The 16544-nt window shown below is 36.5% G+C and overlaps 4 protein-coding genes across 5 annotated transcripts; 1 reads left to right on the top strand and 3 right to left on the bottom strand.

Moving 5' to 3' along the window:
• Positions 1-299: 299 nt before the first annotated feature.
• LOC147481425 (small ribosomal subunit protein uS8) lies at positions 300-1608 on the top strand. The gene is made up of 4 exons (XM_086578391.1): positions 300-438; positions 780-927; positions 1020-1180; positions 1350-1608. The coding sequence occupies exons 2-4, from the start codon at positions 795-797 to the stop codon at positions 1446-1448; spliced, it is 393 nt and encodes a 130-aa protein (XP_086434517.1). The 5' UTR covers positions 300-438; positions 780-794; the 3' UTR covers positions 1449-1608.
• Positions 1609-5860: 4252 nt separating this feature from the next.
• LOC147481424 (soluble inorganic pyrophosphatase 4-like) lies at positions 5861-11705 on the bottom strand. 2 transcript variants are annotated; one of them, XM_086580963.1, is made up of 9 exons: positions 11123-11705; positions 9761-9916; positions 9573-9601; positions 8068-8133; positions 7864-7971; positions 7420-7485; positions 7215-7335; positions 7019-7100; positions 5861-6096 (listed from the first exon to the last, which is right to left on the bottom strand). In XM_086580963.1, exons 2-9 carry the CDS (start codon positions 9912-9914, stop codon positions 6054-6056), a joined length of 669 nt encoding a protein of 222 aa, XP_086437089.1. In that variant the 5' UTR covers positions 9915-9916; positions 11123-11705; the 3' UTR covers positions 5861-6053. The 2 variants fall into 2 exon arrangements, with proteins under 2 accessions (XP_086437089.1, XP_086437090.1); XM_086580964.1 differs by lacking the exon at positions 11123-11705 and adding an exon at positions 10760-11115.
• Positions 11706-12548: 843 nt separating this feature from the next.
• Positions 12549-13660, bottom strand: LOC147481423 (uncharacterized). Its single transcript, XM_086578932.1, has 2 exons — positions 13243-13660; positions 12549-12640 (listed from the first exon to the last, which is right to left on the bottom strand). Exons 1-2 carry the CDS (start codon positions 13658-13660, stop codon positions 12549-12551), a joined length of 510 nt encoding a protein of 169 aa, XP_086435058.1.
• A 123-nt stretch (positions 13661-13783) lies between these two features.
• LOC147481422 (uncharacterized) lies at positions 13784-14411 on the bottom strand. Its single transcript, XM_086578931.1, has 2 exons — positions 14073-14411; positions 13784-14017 (listed from the first exon to the last, which is right to left on the bottom strand). Exons 1-2 carry the CDS (start codon positions 14409-14411, stop codon positions 13784-13786), a joined length of 573 nt encoding a protein of 190 aa, XP_086435057.1.
• Between the last annotated feature and the right edge of the window lie 2133 nt (positions 14412-16544).

Genomic DNA, 16544 nt, shown 5'->3' with positions numbered 1-16544 from the left:
CCCTTGGTATAAGTGGCCGAGATGTAATGGCGCACCATACATCTCGCGCACCATAGATTTAGCCATATAATTAGCCCACTAACGTTTTTATATCATTTCTTAAATTACAATTAGAATTTAAAAAAACCATAACTATGGATCTCGAGAGAAACCAGACTAACTATGGATCTCGAGGGATGGATTTGAACCGTTTGTATACTTGTATCAGGATATCAGGTCTTAAGACGTGTCCCGTCAACGCGAGTAGCCCGACAATTAATCGGCCCAGCCCAGCCAACATCCGAAGAAAATGTTTGGAAATTGAAGCGTATTTTGGGAAACCGAAAACAAAATTAAGGGCAACTAAGTAAATTCGCTTCAGCTCTTTCCCCCAAAACCCTAAACTTTGTTTGCTCTCTCAAAAAACCAAGTCGGCACGAAACAGGAACCGCTTGTGAGGTGAAGCTTCCTTCTCTTCTCTTCTTTCTTTTAGATCAATTTATTACTATGTCTTTTTCTATGACGGTAAAAAATATTGGGTAAGTGCAATAAAATCTGAAATATATACTGTTGGGACAGTTTATTTTGAGACTTCGAATATATGAAGCATTGAACTGAGTTAAGTGGCTCTGCAATATGTGACTTTTTTTTAGTGGGGTGCTGATTGTAAATACATAATTAGACCCCTTTTACAACACTTTTATTTCCGACTGTGAATTCGATAAACAGGAGGGAGCCATCAGATTGATTGATAATGAATGCTTTAAGTTAAACTTAGTATGTATGTGTTTTTGTTGCAGCAACCAACTGTTAGGATGGTGAGAATCAGTGTTCTGAATGATGCTCTTAAGAGCATGTACAATGCGGAAAAGAGGGGGAAGAGGCAGGTCATGATTAGGCCATCATCAAAAGTCATCATCAAGTTCCTTCTTGTTATGCAGAAGCATGGTTTGTAATCCTATATGTATTATTCCTTTTGGTTTCATTCATCTTGGTAGTAGTTGTTTGTTTATCGTTGGGTTTTTTGAATTTTAATGCAGGTTATATTGGGGAGTTTGAGTATGTTGATGATCACAGATCTGGAAAGATTGTGGTTGAACTCAATGGGCGACTTAACAAGTGTGGAGTCATTAGTCCTCGTTTTGATGTTGGTGTTAAAGACATTGAGCCCTGGACTGCAAGGTTGCTTCCATCTAGACAGGTTAGTCTGATCCTCTTGTTTAGTCCTTACATGTGCTGCTTCCATCTAGAGTCTAGACAAGTTATGAGTTCCTTGCATGAGCCATTAACAATACAGTGACAGAATGATCTAGCTCTAGATCATGCTGTATGTGAAGCGTCTAAAATTGTTTGTCTGTTGGACACTGCAGTTTGGATATATTGTGCTGACAACTTCTGCTGGCATCATGGATCATGAAGAGGCTAGAAGGAAGAATGTTGGTGGTAAAGTACTTGGGTTCTTTTACTAGGTGGAGTATGTCTGAGTTTTGTTCTGGATTGGTATTGCTGTTGGAAAAGATTTTGGAGTTTTGTGGAACTCAAGTTACTTTCAGTTTATGTTTTTTGCTGTAACCTTCTTTTTAATAGTTTCTGGAGATGCCCAAAATTAATTAAAGCGGTTCGAACTTATTCTTATGTTTTTAATTTTTTTATCGACTACAATTCTTGCTTACAATTTTAGGGACATTCCTTATTAGATGCGACTTCATCCTTCTACATGACCGACCTTTGAGTCGTTTGTGTCATAATGCAAGATGAAAACGATTATGAGACAGCTCTTGGATCGGTTTTATCTTGGTTGGCTCCACCGAGCTCTCATAGTAGATATATTTGGAGAACCATGTCATTTTCAAAAGAGGATCGAAATCTTGTCCACAGATAAGTCCTCTATTAGTATAAAAAGGTAGTCTTAGACTCTTAGGCACCCGAAATCAACTTTTTTGATATTTACTTTAAGCAGACTTTTGAAATAGGCCATTGGCACTTGGTTGGGGCTTTAACTTTTTTTTTTCTGGACAATTTTTTTCGATTATTCCACTTAGATGATTATAAGAAAGTTGTCCCTTCGGTGTAGGGGTCACAATTATGAGTTAAACAGGCCCCGTGTGGTCGAAAGCTATTCAATAGTAGATCCACATTTGGCTTAGTCCCAAGATTGATTGGAATCTGAATGGATTGGCTCCAATGTCAGTGTCTATTAACAGTGGTATAATTGAGTGTATGCATATCCAAGCAGGAAGACCTTGTTTATAAAGATATTCTCATGTACACAGTTGTGCTGCAATGTGTTTTTGTGCTTTTGGCAATGTGGTAACGGGCTGGCTATTTGTTTGCTGCCTGTTCACAGTTAGATACTGAAAGGCTTATTAGATGGTGTGTTCAATTGAATTAAATATCTGAGCAGCTGGTTTTTGCTTATGGAGATGCCTGTACAATGCTTACTGCATTGTAGATTCTGTTGTAGAGATTGGCCTTTCCACGTTGTGAGAAGCAGAGAGTGCATTGCAACATGGTAGTCCTAGCAAGTATTCGAGGGACCTATGGCGCGGCACATCTTTGTGTAATTGTTCAACTCATAAGTTACATTTTTGAGGCGAGAGACGGTCCTGGGCATTGTACTGCCACATTTTTAGGGGTCATCTGTAAAAGAGACGAAGATAAAGAACGATAGCAGTATGTATAGTACAAGAGTCTGGAAAACAATATGGAGAAAAACTTAATGGGCATTCTATCGTCCATATCTCCGTGTCAGCTCTTAGTAAGTCTTATTTCCTGGCTGTTTTCATATCTGCCTCAAAAGCCAGGGCGAGGTTGGAAAACTTGCATATTCTGTCAGTTTGGTCAAAGATCATATTGTGGTGTTCAGAATTTAGATGTCTTCATACTGTAATTAAGAAGCGTTTGAGGAGGGATTGGTCCTTCACAGACTGGTTTGAAAAGGGTACAAAACTACAAATAAACATTGCAGGTGAAGAGTCGTTATGCTCTAAGGATTCCATAGAATGGTCTTCTGCAGAAGACCTTTTCATTTTCCAAATGCAATCAATATCCTGGTGCACAGCAAGCTTCATATATCTAGCGTGCTGACTACAGCATTAACATCATTACCATCAACATCATATATCTAACGTATCTATTTTCTTTTTCCGTTCACAGCAATGGCATAAATTGTAGGAAAACGATTAGAGGGATTTGAAAGGAAGTTCAGTAGGCTGTAGAGATTAGCATGGACTCTAAAGTCATCATAGATGCACTGAGATAACCATTTCGAAAGCAACTGCAGTGGCACTTGCTCTGTTTTACACGTCTCTTTCTGTATATTGTTTATATAAATAATATTCCCTTTCTATACAATGCAGACGAGTAATAATAGACATCACTATATGTACTTCGCAATATTTTGTTGGAGCATAAGTGCGTTAGCGAGGATATGGCCTTCCAAAGCTCGTTCCCGCATGCTGGCGTCGGGTAGATGCCATTGGATTATGCTAGGTAGAATACTCTTCTGAAGTACTTCACCGGTCTCTTGAAACCTGTAATCTAGATCTTGCAGTCCTTTTTAAATAACATACAAAGTTAAATGATATAAAAAAATCGAGTTTTTGTTGGACGTAGTATCTTGTTTCTGAAGATCATGTAATTCATGTTTTGTTATTAGTTTAGCAAGGTCAGTCACTGTAAAACATTATGTCAAACTCAATCAAAAGTTTGCTAATCTTTTATTTTGGTATTAATATCATTAGAGATTTGGAGTTGCTCCATTAACTTGGTTATGTCTAATGTGCATGAGACAAATACGAAGAACCTGCTGTGATAATAGATTTTGCGGTCGCAGATACACTTGGCAATCACAGAATTCACTTGGTAATATTGATATATTCTCATAATCTCCGAACGGTAATTGTAATGTCGGAGTGATACTAACTATACATACATCTACATGACAACCTTTGCTAGAACGTAGCTGTGTAAGCAAAGTATGGATTAATCAATTGCAGAAATACATCATGAACTGAATGAAGTTATACTATACTGTATGAAAAATAAGAACACCACCAAAACGACGGCTTAACTTATACTGATGAAGTTGCAACAATTATTGCTAGAGACATTGCCAAAGGTAATTAGTTGCCCATATGATTTGATCACCACCACAAATTGAACATCATCATAGGATCGCTCACTTACGTGTGTTTGCTAACTCGCCAGCCATCAGATTGGGACCCCATCGAAAGAAGGTTCACACTCAGACACCCAACTGAGAAAGGGAATGTTATCTCAGCATGGATGTAAATGGAGTTGTTTGTGTCTTTGTGAGCCTTGAGAAGATGGTATCGAATGTGGATGCTTTTTGTAGTTGTGGGGGAAAAGAGGATCTTCTAAAGTTCTAAGCGCATATGCTTGAGCACCATTCTCTTTCTTTCTCTTTTTATTAGTTTTATCTTTAAAGTTAAACGTGGCATTTGTGGCATGCACATAAGTTTACTCATTCACTTTCATGGACTTTTGTGTACCCTTGCCTTTGGGGTTTGGACATGAAACTTCGCTCTGCCCAACTTATGATGCACTGAAAACGCAGCATACACTCACCAATCAACAGTGGGTGGTGATGTGCTCATTACTACACGTTTTTCTGAACTGGTCTCGTCCAATTATTACAGAATATGAACTTCGTTTTTAGGGACATATCTGCTATATCGTACAAGGATTGGTACTTGCAATTGTATATTTGTATGTGTTCAGATTAGAAGCCGAAAGCAATGATCAGTTGGCGCGCGCAAACTTTTCACATTGTCAAAAAGTTGACCGATCTAAACATTCGTTCTCTTTCTATGAAACTTCTCAGAACTTGACTGGGTTATCCGAGTATCTTGAAAGACCCCAAAATTGTGTTTCACAAATTAAAATGGCAAAATAACCAGCAAACGGGTTTCTGGATGCATATACTACTAATTTTTTAATCAATAACATAAATCATGGTAACAAATAGAACACAGAGATGGAAGGAGAGTTGAATCATTAATGGGTGACCAAACACGTAACAGTACGTAGGTGATACACAGAGAAAATGGACCTAACACTTGAATGACTGGAGAGAGGCAATAGTACTTGGCAGATCATGCTTCTTTTAGTTTTTAGCCAATTTTAAACTGTTTTCTATTCAACTTCAAAGCTTATATAACCCGACACAAACTCCATTACACGCTCTACAAATTTTGTAACTGCAGTCAGTGAATAATTTTAAGAAGTGATCAAAATCTGTGTATCAGAGGCTTTTCGAACTATTTCTAAGACTACAGCTTACATACATACATGGCTCAGCTTAAGCTTAGCATATACAACAGATGTCAGAAAATATAAGATAACCAAATTCCGAACAAACTTCCAGCAAAACGTGCCTACTCATATTCTGCATTACTCTTTGAGCATTCCGGTCTTGATAAAATTTTGTAAGGTACCACTACTTGTACTACTAATCCATGTAAAACACATGATCAAAGTAAGTTACAAGGGCGGGCATGCAGGTCACATTTTTTTTATAGAATTGAAAAGATTATCCAAGTAATGTTATAATGGTGTTCAGTTGCAGTTTAGAACCTCTGTACTTTCACCCTTACCAAAATAATCCACAACTTGCATTTACAAAAGCTAGATTCTGTGCATTATCACTTTCATTCAACTCGACAAACAGAAACATTCACTCTTTAGTGCAATCACTATGACAGCCGATTTCAAATCGAAAATAATGCACAATGCAACAACACGCACTCATTTTCACTATCAAGATTATATGGGCAACAATGCCCATATATTGGCCTAATAGAATTGGTATAGTAACTCAAATCTATTAGGCCAACATGAATAAAACTACAAGAAAAACTAGAGATTTAAGGTATGTTCTTTTTCTTACCATTTTTATAGAAATTATACAAATCTAGTCTCTTACAAAACCTGTTCATTACAGAAGCAAATATATGCACATGTTCAGTGATACTGACATGCGAATTCAGAGAACAAGTCCTAAAATGGCTTGGCACCCTCATACTAAGGGATGAATGCCACAGCAAACCAGTCTACCTCCTCAAGGTCTCGACTATATAATCGCAATAGAGAGTCCTTCAAAAGCAAAAAAACATAAAAACACACTTAATATCAATATAAACAATAAGATGAAAAGCAGCAATGATATTCGTGGAAATGTACAAGCAAAACTAGAACACCTAGAGTAACACACATCCAAGTGCATTTGTGGACTTTTTACATGTCAAACTATTCTATTAAGCAGCAACATAGCATGCCAATGAAAAACTATCCATGCAAACCATACATGTGCACCGCATCTATCATCACAGTTTTCATTCTTCCTTATAGTTTTTCCAGTAGTTTTTATTCTATTTTCTATGGCACAAACACATGTACCTGGGTTCTTCTTAATTCTACCGGCTTCTCATTACAGTAATATTGTGCCTCTTAGTTTTTGTCTGAACATGTGAAGTAGTGTCTATACAAGTGTAATGGATTGATCTTGATTGCTCTCGAAGGAGAGTAAATGTCATACTTTATCATCATATATCTAATAGAGGAATGCTGAGGAGCTAGCCACTGGAAGAGAAGCATTGAGGTAGCACTCCTTAGCATTTCTGTGCTGTTCTATTTGTTACCATGCTTCTCTTTGGACTGTAGCTCCTTAGCATTTCTCTTGTTCATGTGCATGTGTGTGCGAGTATTATTTGTGTTCATCTCCTTTCATCCTTATTACTTTGGCTCCATATCTTACTCTTTTCTAAATGTGAATCCACTAGGCCGTGCCTTCTCTCTACAAGGAACCGAAGGAGAAACCAGCAACTCAGAAAAGCAGCCACGAAAAGATAACTTTTTTTGGGATCCAAAGTAGGGATTTGCTAACGATTTTTGAGGACAAAAATCAAGTTTAAGTCTTTAATGGGTGTTACAAGGATTGCACTTTTACGAGTGGCTCTGTAGTCTGTACCGTATGCTATATTAGTATTGCATGGAACAACAAAACGAAAATCCTTACATGGAGTGCTGGATGGCCTCATAGGCGCTAGATGCTGGCAGAAAATCATCCACTGCAACTTCTTTGTTTTCATTCTTTTTGTCTGAATTTTCATTGGTCAAGGAAAAGAAAATTATGAATCCAACTTAACTAACGGTTGGCTATAAAAAGTGGAAACCTTCAAGTCTTCTCAGACTATTTATCATTAGAAGGATACAATCTTCAAAGAAACGACGGATCTCAGCCAAGCGATGGGGTGGAAGTTCCTTGATATCAGTGTAGTGTTTGTATTCAGGATCATCCGCACACACTGCAATTATTTTGTCGTCTTTCTCGCCCTGCATTCATCAGCATTTAAGCACATCAAAACTCATTCTATTCTCTCAATGAGCAAGGAATTTTGTATATGGAAAAACATATACCTGATCAATCATAGGCATGAGACCAATGGCTTTAGCACGAAGAAAACATCCTGGAAGAACAGGTTCCTGAAAATGTTTGCAAAAATTTGAAAAGGCATTTATTCAAGTACAATGTTTTCCATTTCCAGTATATCGAAACACTCTGCAGAAACAAATATGTTTAACAAGGGCTTTTCAACTCATAGCATGTTTCCTCTGGAAATTGTTCTTTCTTCTGAAGAAATTCCTAAACAGACCCCCACCCAGCGTGTCAAAGAGATAGAGAAGTCTATCGAAAACATCATTGCCAACACCCCCCACCCACCCAAAAGAAAAAGAAAAAGAAATAAAAAATAAAATAAAATACTTGAGTATGAGACTTTTCTATGTAGGCATTTATTATGTGCATATGTTGCTTACTATTAACTGTGAATTTTCTTATTAAAAATAACTAATTCAGTATACCTGCATAATGACCAAAACATCCATTGGGTCATTGTCCTCGCAGAGAGTACGTGGGATGAAACCATAGTTGTGAGGATAAACAACTGATGAGTACAGTACACGGTCAACCTGCAGACATAAGTTTTAAAGAAGTTGAATGATAACCCTCACAATAGAGGCAACTCAGGAAGGAAATGGAAGAATGAACAGAGGTTTATGGATGACCTTGATAAGACCAGTTTTTTTGTCCAGTTCGTATTTCACCTTACTTCCTTTGCCTATTTCTACCACCTGCAGGGAACACCTTTTCATCAAGAGTTCAAAGGATATCTATATAATACTTTAATGAAAGCAATTCAAATTCTGGACATACGAAGGTCTCCAAACTCTAAAATTACAAAAGCTACATTTTCATACATACAACATTATCATGAACTATGAAACTGATAACTAACAGAACATTTTGCGCCAAAAGTACTAATTATAATAATTATAAAAGTGAAATTTGGATGTAGACCATATCTAGGTCATTAAGTGATTAAGATACTGTCTTAAATTCAGCTGCCTCAAACAAAAGGACACAATGAAAAGTTCTAACATTTACTTCCTTTATATATCAGTTTCCGTTTTGGTTACTTTGATATTAAGAAGATAAGTGCTCTTGTTTTTTTTTTGATTGGTAAGCCTGTTTTAAATGAGATCAGTAACTCTTTGATGCTGGCGGGGTTCGAGCCCCAGACCTCTGGTATCATCACCCAAAGGTTTTACCGACTTTGCTAGTCTGCACCTGCAGATAAGTGCTCTTGTCACCGCACAGACACACCTCTTCCATTCCTACAAACTGAGAAAGGCTTTCAGTGAAATGGAGAATATTATTCTCTACATCTTACCCAGCTACATGAATCAGTACAATGAAACTAATTATGTCTTTCAACTGTGTCCTTCTTTAGCCTATACCTTCACAGAGTACTTTGTAAAAAACAAATTGTATTAACTGAACCATGCAGAGAATATTCATATACTTCTCATAAATATCATGCAGAGAACATACATGTCTTTATATAAAGCGGACCAACCATTGCCCGAAAAACATAAACAGGGCCTACGATAAGCAAGAAGCAAATACATGAAAAAAGTCATTCTTTTGATCATCATTTCACAGAAAAGAACGCATTCAGAGGATTTTTTTAGTTGAAAAAAAATAAAAGAAAAAAAAGCAAGGCTGCAAACAAGGCAGAGTTAAGCAAGCCATCTGCAACCTTTTGTCTTTAGTCATGATAGATTAATAGGTATAGATGCCTAGACAGCATCTTATAGACAACTAGTACAGTCCATAACATCGTAGATAATTACACGGGATATGCTGACCACAGGATCGCCAATTCAAGGGCCCCACTCACAAGATTTCACAAATAACCATAAATGAAGCAAGGTTTAAATTGGCTATGGTCATATAATCACTATTTTCCAGGACAGACGGCTCAAGGAGAACAGTCAATGGGGTTTCTACCTACTTGCATGTGCCACACAAAAAATTAATAAACAACGATGAGCTGAAACCAAATACACATTTCCACAATCAATCTCTAGATTATGTTCTGGTATGCCAACTATTATCCAAAATTTTCAATTCTATGCAAAACAGCTGTAATTTTGAACAAGTAATTTACACATCACATAATCATTTTGTAGCTTGATGCACCCCAATAGATACAGTTCAGAGTACTCACACAATTGAATATAGTTGGAGCTCCAGGTCCTGATCAAATTACAAAACAGAAAGTTAATAACAGAATGACATCTTATTAGCTCAGACAAAGAAGAAAGGGTGGGGAGTGGGATCTAAACATTCAATTAAACCACACAAAACGAAAATGAAATTAAAAGCTGTTGTTATGCTCTACTATGACTCACACACCTATCTCAAGATCATGCCAAGGGTGAGCTGCAACTGCCCTTCGGGACATGGATGAAAGTATTCTTTCATTCAGAGGGGGATGTGCTGGATGGTGATCAAGCTTCACCTTTGTCTCATTAGTTGTCTCAATGGTTGTCTCAGTAGGTGGTGCCATAGCTGCAAAATTGTAATGCCCCAAAAGGCGTAAATTAGGTCTCCTAGATGTCAAAGTTCTAAATTATTTAGACAATAAGGTATTGGGCAAAATACAGAATAAATCAATCAAGAGGTAAAAATATGCATCATTGCTACATCTCTTCAACTTTAAGAGTGGTTAAATTCTTCTTAGGCTCAGGTTCTAACTCCAGCTTAGATTTCCACTCGGGGTTTCTCAAATCCTTTTCCAGGGAAACCTCCACTCAGTTACAGAGTGGAGGGAACAAATTATGTGTATTTCCCTTGATGGGCTGTTTTCATACATTAAAACTAAATGTTATGTATATGGCATAACTATATAGGTTTTACTGATCCAGCAGTCCATTTCAACCTTTATATATGGCCACGACCACCCTATTTATAAAATAACAGCACTTGCTTCCATTTCCCTACATACTTTAGGGACGTACAGGGTCCACAAACCCAACTGTCAATTAAATTTATGAAATCAATGCCTGACCATGCAAGGTCAAACTAAAAGTACAGGAAACTTGCACATCATAGTGCCTTGTGCTTACAGATGAGTAGAACATGTTAAATCAGAGTCAAAATATACATTTCTTTATTTCATTTAATCTGCAACTCGAGTGTAAGCACAGAGGACTATAACTGAGTTATTCTCAAAACACTGGAGAAAAATGATTGCCGACCATTGCAAAATATCCTAGCGTTCCTCACACAAATAACAGTACTACTCAACTAACACTCACAGATCTCCGTCTTATTTAACTAAAACCTAGTTCATACAAAACTTATACGAAACTAAAAACAAAAAAAGAAGATCTACCAAACTAAAGCTAATACCTGTTATCCAATTAGAGCCTTAGCACAACATATCCAGTCGTAACAAAACTGAATTATAATAAAAGTTTTCACAAAACAAGCTCTAAACATTCAGAAACGTATATGCACTTCATTAATCCCAATTTACCAAATCGAAACTGATCAAAGCCCGTTACCATCAATTCTTTAAAGGAACTTGATTGTTTTTAATTGCATCTAATTCCAGATCTAAAACTTCACATATTTATATTTCAATAATCATCATCATCATTTCAAACTATAAATCAACCTTAAAAAGGGAAAGAAACAAAATAGACATCAATAACTAGATCTACAATGATTAATTATAATGCAACTAAATAATCAATAACAACAACAATATACCTGCTTCAAAAACAAGAACTTGTGTCAGCTTTGATTCGAAATGAGGAAAAAGCAAAAGTAAGCTAGAGAGAGAAAAGAATGTATTCCTAATTTCCTATTCCCGCTTCTGCCTTTTTAAAGGGAATTTTATTGATTCTAGAAATGGAAAGGGTGACACGTGTAGTTTGTATATTGGTTTAAAAAGATTTAGTGTGGGGTCCGTGATGTATAAAGATTAAAGATGGAGTAACTAACGGTCGTAATGTTTTGGGTGGGGTCGATTTGTTTGACAGCAGAGAACTGACGTTGAAGCAAGGTTGGGGTTTATTGGTTTCGAGGGAGAGCATATTCTGCGGATAGTGCGGGGTTGTGTGTTTACTGAATGTACCTTTTTTTTGCGCTTGTACGACCTACGTACAGTATCTGGAAAATATGTTGATTATACGTTGAATTAAAGCAGAACTAAAGGTTCGGCTTGTTGATTTGAATCAAAATAAAGGGTTAATTACACATGGAGTTGAAGCAGATTGAAGATGCGTTGGTTGTACAAGTTGGAACTTCCAAGAGTTCATCTTATCAATTGATTTACATTTTCTTTTAAAATGACATGATTACACTCTAATAGCATATTTAGAAGAGATACCAAAAAAACACCAAACCAAAAAAACGCCAAACAACTTTAAGAGCAACATCAAAATTTCACCAAGCAACTACGTGGTTTTGCCAAAACCACGCTATATAGCCTACGCGGTTGTGCCAAAACCGCGCCACTAAAGCCCAGCTGACAGGCCCAAGCCTATGCAATTTTCAGAAAACCCGCGGTTCAGAACACCGCATGCTACTTCTATATAAACAGCTTCAAAGTTCTAATTTTCATAAAAAGCGTACGCGGTTTTGCCAACACCGCGCCCATAGAAGCCCAAGGCTACGCGGTGTTGGGAAAACCGCGTGAGTAATTTGATACAGCATCAAACCTGGAACCAAATATTGGCCGATTTGGTGTTTTGTTTGATGTTTTTTTGGTGTTTTCATTAACATGTAGCTCTCCTAAAGTTGAAAAAACACCAAATTTTTGGAATCGGATCATCGACACCATGAGGAGATTTTCCTTTCTAGAAGCACCAAAAACACTATTTTTCTTTTTGAAAACAATACCTTCATTAAAGCAAAGAGATCGTACAACTTGTCTTTGACTTGATCGAAAGAGAATTTGATAGATACTTATAGGGAAAAACATATTACAACCCAGATGAAGATTACGTACTCTTTTCTAGTTCTTTCAGCAAATGAGCATGTTGGATAAAAAAGACTACCTTACAAAAACCAAAAGACTTCTGCATTTCTGCTAACTCCATCGAAAACTCTCTAAAATTGCCAGGGAACATTTTCAAGTTGACCATTGAGACTCTTAACTAGACATTGATAATCAGAGCAAACTAAGACTCGATTAATTCCTTTCGGACTGCCTTTTTGTAGTGCCCACCTTAAAGCATGAAAACTTTGCTTCATCTGCTCCATTTAGCTCGCATTGCTTGCTTCCTGCAAACAATAATTTATCACACCATTTGTTAATAGTGAATCCAATGCCAATTTTATTTCTCACTAGATCATATCCCCCATTAATTGAAATGAGGTGTAAATCAATAACTATATTTTTTGGTATGAAGTATCAAATAAGAGGAGAGGGCAGTGGCGGAGCCAGGAAAGTAAGTGAGGGTGAGCTAGCCAGACAAAAACCAAGCATACAAAATAATAATAATAATAATAATTATATATATTAATGTATTAGAAAAAAAAAATCAAATCTAAACAAGTACTTGTTCATAGTTGTCCTCGGCGGCCTTCTATTTCGTTATCCTTTTTCATCTTCTGGAAGCGTTGTAAGATCAACTCGGTATCAATGCTATCAAAAACTTCTTTTTCAATGTATGTTATTAAACAATCATTCAACCATTCATCCGCCATCCAATTGCGCAGACGATTCTTTATGATATTCATAGCAGAAAATGCTCTCTCTACAGTGGTAGTAGCAACAGGTAAAATCAACGCCAACTTAATCAACAAATAAACAAGTGGGTACACAATGTCTTTCTTCATCTCAACCATTTTTTTGGCTAGGCCGCTAATTCCATTTATTTCACCAAACTTAGTATCGGAACGTACATCAATGATATAATTCTCAAGCTGATCCGCTAATTCCATCTGATCTATCTCTAAAAAATCATCGGGATAAAGTTGAGCAAAACGGATCAACTTTTGCTTATCAAAAGCAACAAACGATTCACTAGGATCAAGACATGCCATATAAAGAAGTAATTCTGTGTTTGCTTCATTAAACCGGTCGTTTAACTCTTGAATTTGCAAATCAATATAGTGATAGAATAATCCAACACGATAGTAGTGTAAATTGGTATTTCCTTCTGCTCTTCGTCGAGACCTCCCTCGAGCCATATACCTCTCTTCCATATTTGGAATAACCACATCATGTTTGGCACATAGTGAAGAAACTTCAGTCATGAGACTATCCCACCCATCATCTCTCATCACCCTGAAGCGCATACCTTTGTTATTTTAACAAGAGCCATGGCATTGACAATGTCTTGGTCCTCACGCTGCAAAGCCTTTGACAAATCATTGCTAATTCCTAGTATCACTTTCATCAAATGCAAATTGAAGATAAATTCAAAAGACTGAATCCAATAATCCGTAAGCCTCACCTCTTTGTTCCGAGCTTGAACCATTTTCCGCTATATTATCAAGCACATAAACTACTGAACCATAAGTGGTTCTCATGCCAAGAAGTGTATAATAGTGTGAGCCCCATCGAGTGTCACCAGATCGTTTAAGACTAGTCTCTTGATTCAACCCTTTGCCACTTGAAATTTCTCCGCTTTGTAACGTTGCAACAACTTTAGCCTTCATTGCATCGCAACATATCCCGTCACTTACATGATGCTCCAACAGTATTTACCATATTAGAGAGAATACTAAAAAGGTTAGTGATTGACTCATGGTTCTTTGCAACTGCTACAAGGGCTAACTGAAGCTGATGGGCAAAACAATGAATATAAAATGCAGACTCATTCTCCTTCATTACAAGTGCTTTTAGTCCATTCAAATCACCTTGCATATTGCTGGCCCCATCATACCCTTGTCCACGCAGTCTAGATATGCTCAACCCATGCTTGGAGAACAACTCATTGATTGTCTTTTTAAGTGTTACTGCACTAGTTTCCTTAACATGCACAACTCTAAAAAATCTCTCAATCACGCAACCTTTCTTGTCGACATAACGCAAAACAACTGCCATTTGCTCATTAATTGATATATCACGTGCTTCATCAACTAAAATAGCAAACAATTAATTTCCATAATCTTGTAGAATAGCATTTGTAGTTTCCACAACAGCTGAATTCACAATATCTCTTTGGATATCAGGCGAGGTCAATTTTTGATTTTTAGAAGCATTATCAAGAACTTTCTTAATGATTTCGTTATGATCTTTTAGAAATCGTATAAGTTCAAGAAAATTACCTTTATTGATCAACTCATCTGATTCATCATGACCACGGAAAGCTAAACCTTGTCTCAAAAGAAACCTAATGCAATCAGCTATTGCAGTTAGGTGTATTCGATAATCCCTTCGAACTTGGTCAGATTGTCTGTGAAGAAATATCTCAATATGTTTCTCTTGATTTAACAAGGCCTGTGCTGCCCTGTAAGCAATATTATGAGCACTATTTGGTCCTCCAACGTGCTCTTTTAATTTGGGTTTTCTTTCCCAATTACTAAACCCCTTGTGAGAAAAAACATCTCCACCTCCTTGTGCCCTCTTATTAGGTTTAAAGAGATAACAATATAGACAAAACGCGGCATCCCCGTGAATGCTATATTCCAACCAACTAAACTCCTCATACCACTCTTTCTGAAAGCGTCAGATTCTCTTGCCTCTTGTTCTTGGAGGAAAAGCATGATTAGGCTGGCAAGGCCCCTAAGCAAATATGTTCTTCTCACTGAGTCTTGATCATTAGGATGATAATATGAAATCTTTTTCCTCAGTGCAGAGTCTCCCTGAAGACTAGACAAGTCAAGTTCTTCACGATTTTCACGTTGAACCCGCTTTGACGTGGGTTGTTCAACACCACCATCCTCAGTTTCTTGGTGACTTCGCTTTGAGGAGGATCCTACTTCAACACTGGCAACATTATTTGTGTTATTAGGTTGTTGGGTAGGTTGATCGGGCAACGACTTTCCTTTGATCAAATACTTTAACATATCTGTTTAAATAATTAAAATAAACCATTAATCAACTGAATTGAAATTGCACTAATTAAAATAAACCACAAATATTATTATGATATTCACAAAATAAAATAAAATAAAAATATGTGGGTTTAATGAATTCACAAAAAGAATACAAAAAAACTACAAAACATGGTTTAGGAATCAACTTAACATGAAAAGATAAAAAATAAGACAAGGAATTTAATAATATTAGGCTTACATAGCAAACTTTAGAAATTAATCAAATTATGGATAGCTAATTAGAATAACATAGAGAAATGTGGAATTGTGGAAAAGTGGGGTAAGTGGGGGCGTGGATTTTGTAATTTTGTTTAACTTTTTGATGAGGCAAAGAGTCAAACTTGAGTATTGGGGGTTTTTTTTTTGGTTTCGGTGTGTGTGCTGTGCTTTTATTTTGTCTTTTGTCGGTTTTTAGTTCAAGTTGAATACTGTTGAGTCACGGTAATAGTCTAAACTCTAATTCAAGTTGAATACTGTTGAGTCATGGTAATAGTCTAAATTCTAATTCAAGTTGTCTAAAAGACACTATTGAGTCGGTTATGTACTTTAGTACTTTATGAACTTTTGTCATTTAGTTTGTTGTGCTTTTTAGTTTATGCAAACAGTAAAACTACATTTTTTTTTTTTGCCGAAAATTGAGGGTGAGCTAGGGCGTATCCTGGGTCCCTGATAACCCGTAAAAACTAGATTAGATTACTCTAACCTTATTCTTACGGTATCAATATTTTATTTCCTACTCTCACATGTATATTCATGCAATATATAGAGTACGGAATCGTTCCACTCTTAACTCTCAAGACTTAAACAAATTCAATTGAACAAACACAAAGAACAATAGTGAGAGTAATGTGTTATGTGAAATTTCTATTTTACGATTATACTACGGATTCAATTTATACTAACAAGACGCGATAATTCAAATAACAAGGTGATAAAGGTAAATTGAATAGTCTACCTACGAAATGAACAATGAACTCAAAACGTAAGTAAACTAAAACTTATCTTATGATGCTTATATGCTTTATCAAAGATTTCTCTACTCTCAATCCTATGAGATATAGTGGAGTAGGAAGTTCGTTCCACTCCTAGTGCTCTAGCATGGAATTATTTTCTAATCTAATTAATCGGTCTTTAAGTC

This window comes from Coptis chinensis, chromosome 8 (assembly GCF_015680905.1).
Source record: "Coptis chinensis isolate HL-2020 chromosome 8, ASM1568090v1, whole genome shotgun sequence".
Classification (NCBI taxonomy): domain Eukaryota; kingdom Viridiplantae; phylum Streptophyta; class Magnoliopsida; order Ranunculales; family Ranunculaceae; genus Coptis; species Coptis chinensis.
Note: the sequence above shows the minus strand (reverse complement) of the source record. Positions and strands in the feature narration are given on the sequence as shown.

What these genes read in the sequence shown, in the direction of transcription:
- LOC147481425 (XM_086578391.1), top strand. Translation starts at nt 795, where the DNA reads ATGGTGAGAATCAGTGTTCTGAATGATGCTCTTAAGAGCATGTACAAT. An exon ending in TCTTGTTATGCAGAAGCATG is followed by an intron (nt 928 to 1,019) that starts GTTTGTAATCCT and finishes ATTTTAATGCAG; the next exon opens with GTTATATTGGGGAGTTTGAG. An exon ending in GGTTGCTTCCATCTAGACAG is followed by an intron (nt 1,181 to 1,349) that starts GTTAGTCTGATC and finishes TGGACACTGCAG; the next exon opens with TTTGGATATATTGTGCTGAC.
- LOC147481424 (XM_086580963.1), bottom strand. Translation starts at nt 9,914, where the DNA reads ATGGCACCACCTACTGAGACAACCATTGAGACAACTAATGAGACAAAG. An exon ending in TTGGCATGATCTTGAGATAG is followed by an intron (nt 9,602 to 9,760) that starts GTGTGTGAGTCA and finishes TAATTTGATCAG; the next exon opens with GACCTGGAGCTCCAACTATA. An exon ending in CCGTCGTTTCTTTGAAGATT is followed by an intron (nt 7,101 to 7,214) that starts GTATCCTTCTAA and finishes ATGAAAATTCAG; the next exon opens with ACAAAAAGAATGAAAACAAA.
- LOC147481423 (XM_086578932.1), bottom strand. Translation starts at nt 13,660, where the DNA reads ATGCGCTTCAGGGTGATGAGAGATGATGGGTGGGATAGTCTCATGACT. An exon ending in ACGTTCCGATACTAAGTTTG is followed by an intron (nt 12,641 to 13,242) that starts GTGAAATAAATG and finishes TATTGTTTGCAG; the next exon opens with GAAGCAAGCAATGCGAGCTA.
- LOC147481422 (XM_086578931.1), bottom strand. Translation starts at nt 14,411, where the DNA reads ATGGCAGTTGTTTTGCGTTATGTCGACAAGAAAGGTTGCGTGATTGAG. An exon ending in TTAGTATTCTCTCTAATATG is followed by an intron (nt 14,018 to 14,072) that starts GTAAATACTGTT and finishes GATGCAATGAAG; the next exon opens with GCTAAAGTTGTTGCAACGTT.